The sequence below is a fragment of the Diabrotica virgifera genome, chromosome 7, assembly GCF_917563875.1.
Source record: "Diabrotica virgifera virgifera chromosome 7, PGI_DIABVI_V3a".
Taxonomy (NCBI): domain Eukaryota; kingdom Metazoa; phylum Arthropoda; class Insecta; order Coleoptera; family Chrysomelidae; genus Diabrotica; species Diabrotica virgifera.
In genome coordinates this window covers 125,824,725-125,835,986 of record NC_065449.1, presented here as the reverse complement: position 1 = coordinate 125,835,986, position 11,262 = coordinate 125,824,725, and the positions used below count along the sequence as shown (strand labels likewise).

General features: G+C 34.6%; 1 protein-coding gene across 1 annotated transcript; it reads left to right on the top strand.

The window, feature by feature from the left end:
* The first annotated feature begins 398 nt into the window (after positions 1-398).
* LOC126888592 (putative uncharacterized protein DDB_G0282133) lies at positions 399-1,820 on the top strand. The gene has a single exon (XM_050656944.1). The coding sequence runs from the start codon at positions 399-401 to the stop codon at positions 1,818-1,820; it is 1,422 nt and encodes a 473-aa protein (XP_050512901.1).
* The last annotated feature ends 9,442 nt before the right edge of the window (positions 1,821-11,262 follow it).

Below are 11,262 nucleotides of genomic sequence, written 5' to 3'. Positions count from 1 at the left end.
AGTATTGGTTGTGCATTTCTGCGATTGGATGATGTAAAACCCTGAGATAAATTTATTAAATTGAGCTAGTCCAATCAAAGTAGATATCAATAAGTAGAATCAAAACAATTTTGGCGCCCAACGTGGGGCAAAAGCAGAAACACCAATACCCAGACAAAGTGTACTGGAAAATATATAAATTCTTACAGGATTTTTCTAATTTTTTTTCTCTCTGCCAAATTTTGACAAAGTATTTTTGATTTTTATTATTCAAACCTTTTTCGCTTTGAATAATCTTGGAACAGTTTTTTTACATAACCAGATATTTTTATTTGATCAACATTCTTGTGGAATAGGCAAAGATAATAGTTCGGTTGGTTTGTACGTTCACATTGTTAAGTCCAGAAAAAGGAAAGAAAATGGAGACAAGACTCAACAAAAAACAAAAGGAAACAGAAGAACGTTATAGCGAGGAAGGAATAGAAAATGTAGACGAAGAAATTAGTATTACAGAAACAACAATCAAGGAGAGTACCACAGAAATGTCAACAATGGATAGGATATTACAAATGCTACAGATACAGGAAGAAAACAGTAGAAGACAAGCAGAAAAAATAAAAAAAAGTATAGATGAAAACAGTAAACGACAAGATCTAGGTTTTAAACAAATGGAGCAGAGACTAGAACAGCATAAAGAGGATGTACAAATGTATTTAAAACAGATGAAACATGAAGTAGAGCAGAAAACAAAGGAAATTAGCCAAAATTTAGAAAAACATACCAAGAAACTACAGAATTTGGAGAAACATGTAGAAGATAGAGACGAGGAAATAGAGGATAGATTTAAAAAATTGGATAAGAAACTATTGGAAGTAAAATCACAACATAATACTGGAGAAAGAAGACAAGTAATTATACACAATGGAGCAGAAAATAAGGTCCAATTTGGCGGGGATATAAAGAAACAGCACCCAGTCCCATTTATTAGGATGCTTAAAAATAAAAAACAAGGATATGAAGAGTTTGAAGAGGCTAAGGATATGATAAGGACTCATTTTAAGGATGGAGCAGCATTATGGTTCGAGAGTAAGCAAAATGAGTTGCAAGATTGGGAAGAATTTGAAAGAAAATTTTTGAGATATTATTGGGGAAAAGAGAAACAGATGGTCGTGAATAGTGAACTACAAAATGGAAAATATGATGAGAAACTAGGAATATCCGAAGAGAAATATGCATTGCAAGTATACGCCAGTGGGCAATATTTAAATTATAATTATTCGGAAGAACAGCTAGTTGAATTGATAGCAAGACATTTTGACAATACAATGGAAGACTATGTCACCTTGCAAGGATATAGGGACATGGACAGTTTATGCCAGTTTTTAGTTGTAAGAGAGGCTCGAAGAAAAGAAAGAAGGACCGGTAGACAAACTGAAAACAATGGGAACAACCAAACAAACCGCACAAACAACTACAGACAGTCTCGTAATGAAAATCCTTACCGATACAATGGATATAGGGATAATGAGGGACAAAGATATACAAACAATTTTAATCAAAATAGATATGAACAGAATAGAAATGGATATCATCAAAATAGATTTCAAAACAGTGGGAGAAATTATAACAATCAACCATATCAGCCAAATGCAGGTCGGGAAAATTTTAATAGAGGAAACCAATATAACAACAACAATGGACAAGGAAGAGAACAGAACAGAGAAATAAACAGCCTAAGTTTCACCAGAGAAGGAGAAAATGAACAAGGACACCAAGAAATGGACAATGTGGAAGTAGAAATCAATAGAGCAGGGTCGTCTTTTCAGGAGGGCACTCACTAAAAACAGGGATAAAATTTAATTCAGGAATATATACTCACCCTAGGGAATTTATCACTTTAGCGGGAAAAAAGATTGAATACGTGCGTAATAATTTGGTTATGGTACAGGGGTATATTAAAAATAAAAAGGTTGATATACTTTTGGACACTGGTTCAGAGGTATCATTAGTTAATAAACAATTGATAAAGGATTTAGGACTAAATTCTCAAAGGTATAATATTTCTCGAATAAGGTTAGTTAGTGCTAATTCAAAAAAGATTTCGACTACGAATGAGGCTATTGTTTTGACATTGAGATTTAAAAATAAAGAATATTTGATTAATTGTTTTATAATTGAGGACATGAAGTATGATATTGTCATTGGAGTGGATGAATTGGATAAGTATGGAACGAAAATTAATTTTGCAAACAAATATATAAAATTTGGAGAGGACATAATGGAAGAAGGTTTAAAGGAAAAAGAAGATGAGCAGGAAGTCAGTACAGCGCCGAATAAGGTACGCACATCAATAACTGACAAGAAAGATGAAAATAAAGAGGTGCAAGAAGATGACACAGGAAATGAAGTAGATGTTTTGACAACACATTTTGAATATAAGAAAATGAGAAGTGTGGCATCGCAAACGATGGACACCGATGAAAGACAAGAGGGGAAGAAGAGGAGGAGAAGAAATAGGAAAAAAATAAGTGTGACGCCGATACAGGTGGACACAACTTTAGGACAAGAAGAGAAAGAAGAGGAAGAAGGAAATTTAGATGTCAGTACTGCGCCGCAAAAGGTGGGTATAAACATGACGGAAAAGGAAGTTGAAATATTGGATGAGGAAGAAGCTGTAGTTTTTGAAGAAGAAGAATCGGAGAAGGAAGAGAGAGAATTTGAGTTCAATATGTGTACAACGACAAGGAATTGCGAAAGTGAAGAAGAGACATCAATAGTTTGTGGAGAAGAAATGACGTCTGACTTAAAAAAATTACTGGCAAGACATACGGGATTAATCAATACAGAAAATAGAGCAGCGACAAAATACGAACACACGATTAAAATGAAAAACTTATCTAATTTCCGCTCGAAGACATATCCTATTCCATTTAAATATAGAAAAGATGTAGGTCAAGAAATAGATAACATGTTGAGGGATAAAATAATTGAAAGTTGTGATTCACAATACATAAATCCAGTAGTCATTGTTAAAAAAAGTCATGGGGACATAAGGATTTGTTTAGATGCACGTAATTTGAATTCATGTACAGTGCCCCAATACGAGGCCCCGTTGAATATAGACTCAATTTTTGGTAGAATCACAGGATCTAGTTTTTTACCAAATTGGACTTAAAACATAGTTTCTGGTTAATTCCTTTAGCAAACGAATGTAGGGATTACACTGCTTTTTCTATCGACGGAGTGGTATATAGGTTTAGGGTAGTGCCATTTGGTTTACAAAGTGCATGCGCGGTTTTGGTAAGGGCATTGCACACGATTTTAAATAAACACGGTGATTTTGTTTTACATTATATCGATGATTTGTTGATTTATTCTCATGATATGTCTAGCCATATGAATCACATAAAGATAGTTCTCAAAGAACTAGATGAAGCAGGTTTAAAATTAAACATAGGAAAATGCAAGTTCTTTCAAAAAGAGGTGATTTACTTAGGTTTCAAACTAGACAGGCAAGGCATAAGCCTAGACGAAGAGAGAGTCAAGATCATAAAAGAATACACACGTCCAACAAATTTAAAAACACTGAGAGGATTTTTGGGAATGATAAACTATTTTAAGAAGCTCATCCCAGACATCAGCCAAAAGGAACTGTCATTGATAGGTCTTTTGAAGAAAAATGAAAGATGGAAATGGGGCAAAGAGCAGGAAGAAGCATTTCAAAATCTTAAGACAGAATTTGCAAGTGGAAGTAAGATATACCATCCGATATACACAGCACCGTTTATTTTACGAACAGACGCTTCGATGAATAAGTTTGCAGGGGTGTTATCCCAAATACAAGAAGAAATAGAAGTTCCAATATGCTTTGTGTCCAGAGTAACAAAAACATACGAAAGACGATACAGTGCGACCGAGCTAGAATTTGCCAGTATTCTTTTCTGCGTGAATAAACTACGTTTTTATCTATTGGGATCAAAGTTCACCATAGAAACAGATCACGCTGCTCTCGTTAATATCATGAAGAATAGAGTAGTAAACAACAAAATACACCGCGGTATTTTATTACTACAAGAATATGATTTTGAATTCAAATATATCAAAGGAAAAGATAATATCATCGCCGATGCTCTCACCAGAGATGAATACTTCAATAAAGAAGAAAAAATGGAATTTCAGGTTGGAATGAACATTCTAAGAGACGACGACGGAATCTATTCATTAGAGGAGGTCATGAGAGACCAAGAGAATCTGGAAGAACAGGAAAAAAACAGAGCAATACAAGAAAATGGAATTTATATAAAAAGAACGGAGGAAAGAGAACTGTATATGATCACAAACGAACTGGCTAACAAAATATTGATTGATATACACCGAAACAATGGACACATTGGAAGTAGGAAAAGCTTTCTGGTATTCCGAGAAAATTATATTTGCAAAGGAGATCATAAGTTGGCAAAAGACATTGTGAAAAGATGCGAGGTTTGCCAAAAATATAAATCGAGGAACTTTAAAAATGAAAACATACCTAAGAATATAACATCTGGCCAAAAATTAGATCTTGTAGCCATCGATATGTTGAGCGAACTGATAAGAACTCCCCGTAGAAATAAGCACATTTTGGTGATGGTGGATATTTTTTCGAAATTTGTAAAATTATACCCTTGTCGAACAACAAAAGGAAATGAAATATTACGAAAAATAGACAATTTTTTAGAAGAAGTTGGGACACCCAGGAAAATACTGCTAGATAATGCTACGTATTTTAGAAACGATAGATTTACAGGTGAGCTACAACAAAGAGGAATAGACACTGTATTTACAAGCATCAGACATCCTCAGAGCAATCCATCGGAAAGATATATACAGGAAGTAACAAAGTTTTTACGAATTGCATCTAATGGACAACATACAGGATGGGATAGAAAGATGGAAGAAGTAGAAGAATACATAAACTCTATTCCAAACACAATAACCAAAGAATCTCCGATGTATGTGATGAAAGGAAGAATGCCACCTAGACCATGGGAAGAACCAACAGAAAGAGAATATGAAGATGTAATAAACAAAGTAACTACAAGATTAAGAAGAAGTGGAGAAAAATACATCCAAAGAAAGCAAAGACAACGGCGAAGAAGATCTGTTACATTTCAACAAGGTGATAAAGTAATGGTGAGAGCACTGAGAGTGTCTAATTTGAATAACGGTGTTTGTGCGAAATTGATGCCAGTATTTGAAGGTCCATACGTCGTGCAAACAGCAAATGGGGTAAATAGCTAAAGGATAGGGTACATAGAGAATGGCAATATTAGGGGTATATTTAATATAAACGATATATACCGGTATTTTGAATAAAAATTTGTAGAAACATGTAAATAATTTAGATACTAAGTATAGAAATAGGAGATAGGATAAAAGCAAAAGGATTGAGTAATTTGGGTATAAAAGAAATTTTTTTTTCTATCTAAAATTTTGTTCATACCCAAGGTCGGGGAAGTTGTCATAGATAAAGAAAAGCAGAGAGGAAAAAGAAGAAAATCTAATTATCTAATTGTATGCTAATTTTTATTACGTTAAAATAGTTATTTTCTAATATTTAATTTTTTTATTCATCCTGTAAAATAGATACCGATTTCAATTACCAATTCCCTAACTTGAGACGACACAACGCGAGGACAAACCAAGATAGAACTACAACAGTCAACTATGTGCAACCTGGAATAACATACGCACAAGCAACGCAAGCAGTTAACCAGCAAGCCTCCAACCAAACTACTACACAACATATACCAAATCAAACTAATAACCACACAGACATGTCAGAACTGAAAGACATGTTAAAAAAACTGACGGAACAAATGAGCACTATGCTCAACCTCCTGACCATGATTCTCAACCAGAAATGACTCAGTTACTAAAGCTAGTATTATGGAACGCCAATGGCTTAAGTCAACATGTAGAAGAATTAAAACTATTTATTAACACACAAAAAATTGACATAATGCTGATTACAGAAACTCATTTTACATCCAAAAACCACATCAATATTCCACGATTTACAACTTATCATACGCAACATCCCAACGAAAAAGCACATGGAGGCACTGCAATAATAGTTAGTAATAAACTAAAGCACTACGAAATACAAAAACATGAATGCGACTATCTACAGGCCACCAGCATTGTTGTGGACGATCAACTAGGCCCACTAACAGTATCAGCTATATACTGTCCGCCAAAGCACAATAACAAAACGGAACAGTTTGAAAATTTCTTTAAAACATTAGGAAATAGATTTATAGCAGGAGGAGATTTTAATTCTAAGCATACTACCTGGGGATCCAGAATTATTACCACAAAAGGCAGAGAACTTCTTAAAGCTATAAATGCGACCAATGCAAATTACCTCACCACAAGGGAACCAACTTACTGGCCTACCGACAATGCAAAAATACCTGATCTACTCGACTTTTACATTGTTAAAGGAATTAATGTTAAATTGGCAAAAGTAGAATCTTGTTACGATCTACCCTCTGACCACTCTAGCGTAATCGCGACATGGTATGCACAAATAACAAACAGTACTAAACAACCATCACTATACAGTAACAAAACAGACTGGAGCATTTTCAAGACTAAACTAGATGAACTAATTGACATAAACATCCCATTGAAAACAGAAAGTGACATCTACGCAGCAGTAGAAAATCTTCAGAAATCTATACAAGAAGCTGCTTGGTATGCTACCCCTGACTGCTACCAAACAGAATTGAAAGAGAATTGCCCAACTGTAATAAAGGAAATGATTGCTAGAAAGAGAAAAATAAAGGAAGAGTGGCGAAGAAAAAGAACACATGAGAACAAGGCGAAATTAAATAAAATCACCAAGGAAATTAAACTACAATTGCATAATATCAAAAATAACAAAATACAAGAATATCTTACAGGTTTATCAGCAAACGCAGATAGTGAATATACCCTTTGGAAGGCCACGAGAAAAATCAAACACCCGAAACAACAAATACCACCAATACGAAACCAAGAGGGAAACTGGTGTAGAAATAATAAAGAAAAAGCCGAAGCATTTGCAAATCACCTCACTAATGTATTCCAGCCACATCCCATGGAAGATGGTGACACAGAGGAAGAAATAAATGACTTCCTGGAATCGCCCTACCAGATGGATTTACCTATACAAAAAATCACCACTAAAGAAGTTAGAAATATGATCCAGCATGAAATCAGTCCAAAAAAAGCTCCAGGGTATGACCTGATCAACGGGAAAGTACTGCAGCAATTGACATGCAAAGGTCTGAAAATGATAACGCAAGTATTTAATGCAATATTTAGGCTAGGTTACTACCCAGAACAATGGAAAGTTGCTCAAATTATTCTCATACCTAAGCCAGGGAAAAATAAAACTCAGGTGACTTCATACAGACCAATAAGCCTGCTACCTGTTCTATCAAAAATTTTGGAAAAACTTCTCCTTAAACAATTATCCCCAGTTATAGAAGAAAGGAAACTAATTCCCCAACACCAATTTGGGTTCAGAACACAACACGGAACGATAGAACAGGTACATAGACTGGTAAAACACATCAGAAGTGATCTAGAAAATAAAAGGTATTGTTCTGCTGCATTCCTGGACATTGGTCAGGCCTTCGACAAGGTATGGCATGCTGGTATGCTCTTTAAACTAAAGAAAAACCTTCCTCATCCTTTTTATCAAATCCTAAAAAGCTATATTTCCAACCGACATTTCCTAGTCAAGCAGGATAATGAATACACAAGCCTAAGACCAATAAAAGCCGGAGTGCCACAAGGAAGTGTCTTGGGACCGATATTGTACTTGCTCTACACTGCTGACCTACCCACAAGTAACAAAACAACGTGTGCAACTTTTGCTGATGACACTGCTGTACTAGCCTCTCACCATGATCCAAATACAGCATCCAGAACCCTTCAGAAAGACCTTAATAATATACAAATATGGCTTAAAAAATGGAAGATAAAGGCGAATGAGAGTAAATCCATCCACGTAACCTTCACCATGAGAAGACAAACATGTCCATCTGTAACACTAAATGAAACTCAACTCCCACAAACCGATACTGTCAAGTACCTAGGAATCCATCTTGATAGGAGATTAACTTGGCAAAAACACATTTTTACAAAAAGAAAACAACTAGGAATAAAATTTCGAGAAATGTACTGGATCATCGGTCGTAAATCTCAACTATCACTTGAAAACAAACTGCTGATATATAAAACTATATTAAAACCAGTGTGGACCTATGGTATCCAACTTTGGGGGACAGCCAGTCAAACTAACCTAGAAATATTGCAGAGATTCCAGAACAAAGTCCTTAGAACAATGCTGAATGCCCCTTGGTACGTGCCAAACTAGGTGATAGAGCAAGACCTCAATGTGCCATCCATAAAAACAGTAATAACGGAATATTACAAAAAATATTCCAAGAGACTAGAATCTCATCCAAATGAGTTAGCCAGCAACCTTACTGATGACCACAATGATGTACGACGCCTGAAGAGATTCAAAGTAGTGGATCTAGCAAGAAGATTCGAATAATCTGTGATAACTAAACTTATTTTAATTTGTTTTAATTTAATTTATGTAAAGAGGGTGATCACTGGATCTCCCTCTACAGGTCAAAATTTTCAATTTTTGTCAAATAATTTACCTATTGTTCTCAGTTGAGGACAGATTGTAAATATTACAACATTAAATAAAAAAAAAAAAAATTTCAATTACCCAGTATTGTATTGTAAGATATAAGTTTTTCTTATTCATAATGTTAAAATAATTCTATGAATTTTGGACAAATGCGTTTATCATGTTAACAATGCAGTTACATTCAATAGACAGTGTTTCTAAGAACAATTAGCGGCAAAAGCGTTTGGAGGCGTTGATATGACGTAGTAAGGATATTTGTTTGGACGAATGGAACTGCAGGGACGAGATAGATTGAAGGATGTCAAAAAAATGGTTTTTTCTTTTTTTGACCAGACAAGAACGAGAGGCGGTGTGTTTTAGAGAGCTGAAAGAGAAGGTACTGTTGAAGAATGAGTAACAAGTGTCGGTCTTCGTAAATTAAAAAGCCTTATAGGTGCCCGTATATAAAAAGCACAAAGTAAAAATGCTATTTTTGGAAGTCAAAAGAAAATTCAATGTCAAGTGAAAGCAGCTGTACTAAGGTATCCAAAATACATTGTTCTCTCCGTCAATAGTCTCTGTTTGCCACATTTTTCGTTTTCTTTGGTTGCATCGACCTCTATGTGGAGACTCAAGTGAAATGGGACATAAACTTTTTCGTGATTTTTAAATTGACATAAACTTTCACAGAAACCTTTTCGTGATTTTTAAATTGACTTTTGTTTACTAGTTATAATTTAATTTGTATTCATACTGGGTAATTTTGATTTCAAAATAATTTGCGGTATTTTTTAGAATTGTTTTCATTATTTTGCACAAGCATTTCTAGATTCATAGATTGTCTGTTTTCACAGTTTATTCTATTATTAAACATTTGTGTTTGAATTATTTGAATTTTCCATGAGTTTTTCTGAGTATTGGTTGTGCATTTCTGCGATTGGATGATGTAAAACCCTGAGATAAATTTATTAAATTGAGCTAGTCCAATCAAAGTAGATATCAATAAGTAGAATCAAAACAATATATATATATATATATATATATATATATATATATATATATATATATATATAACAAGGAGAGGTTAGCGCGAGTTAATAGATATCGGCATGGCTCGCAATAAGTATGAAAAACAAAATATGCACAAGATGGAATGCAACCATAGACACGTGTTTCTGACTTATTAGTCGTCATCAGTATGATATAGCTAAACAGGAGCAATGCAACCAATTTGTGGCTGTAATGTTAGAAGACCCTCAGGATTCAAGAGCAACAACTAACAAATCCACGGAGGAAGCTACAGGTACCTGAGGCAAGGAATGCCAAACGTTTAGAACGTTTTAAACAATCAAACAAGGAGAGGTTAGCGCGAGTTAATAGATATCGGCATGGATCGCAATAAGTATGAAAAACAAAATATGCACAAGATGGAATGCAACCATAGACACGTGTTTCTGACTTATTAGTCGTCATCAGTATGATATAGCTAAACAGGAGCAATGCAACCAATTTGTGGCTGTAATGTTAGAAGACCCTCAGGATTCAAGAGCAACAACTAACAAATCCACGGAGGAAGCTACAGGTACCTGAGGCAAGGAATGCCAAACGTTTCCTTACCTAACCTCTCCTTGTTTGATTGTTTAAAACGTTCTAAACGTTTGGCATTCCTTGCCTCAGGTACCTGTAGCTTCCTCCGTGGATTTGTTAGTTGTTGCTCTTGAATCCTGAGGGTCTTCTAACATTACAGCCACAAATTGGTTGCATTGCTCCTGTTTAGCTATATAATACTGATGACGACTAATAAGTCAGAAACACGTGTCTATGGTTGCATTCCATCTTGTGCATATTTTGTTTCTCATACTTATTGCGAGCCATGCCGATATCTATTAACTCGCGCTAACCTCTCCTTGTTTGATTGTTTAAAACGTTCTAAACGTTTGGCATTCCTTGCCTCAGGTACCTGTAGCTTCCTCCGTGGATTTGTTAGTTGTTGCTCTTGAATCCTGAGGGTCTTCTAACATTACAGCCACAAATTGGTTGCATTGCTCCTGTTTAGCTATATCATACTGATGACGACTAATAAGTCAGAAACACGTGTCTATGGTTGCATTCCATCTTGTGCATATTTTGTTTTATATATATATATATATATATATATATATATATATATATATATATATATATATATTATTATGGGATTGAAAATTGAGGAGTAGAGATATTAAATGTACGATGAAATCAATATTTCAGAGATTATATAAAGTAAAAATACTCCGAACTGCCTGGAATTAACCTAAGGTAATCTTAGTCATAAATAATCTTTTGTGTAAGTATAACAAGTGAATAGTGCTGGTACAATGAAAAGAAGTTAACGATGGTTTTTTTCCTATAAGCCATAAAGTGTTCTGTAATCCGGGTTTGCACCATGAACAGAACAATAAAAATAGTTAATAAGTAAATGGTTTTCAGAATCTGTAATTACCCCATAGAAATTAAGTGTCCTTGTAGAAATAATATGAAGTAGGAAATTTTGTAGGTATTTATGATTTTATGTGGGGAGTGGTATACAATTTTCTGATTGACCGAGATTTTGGAAAGGGATGAGA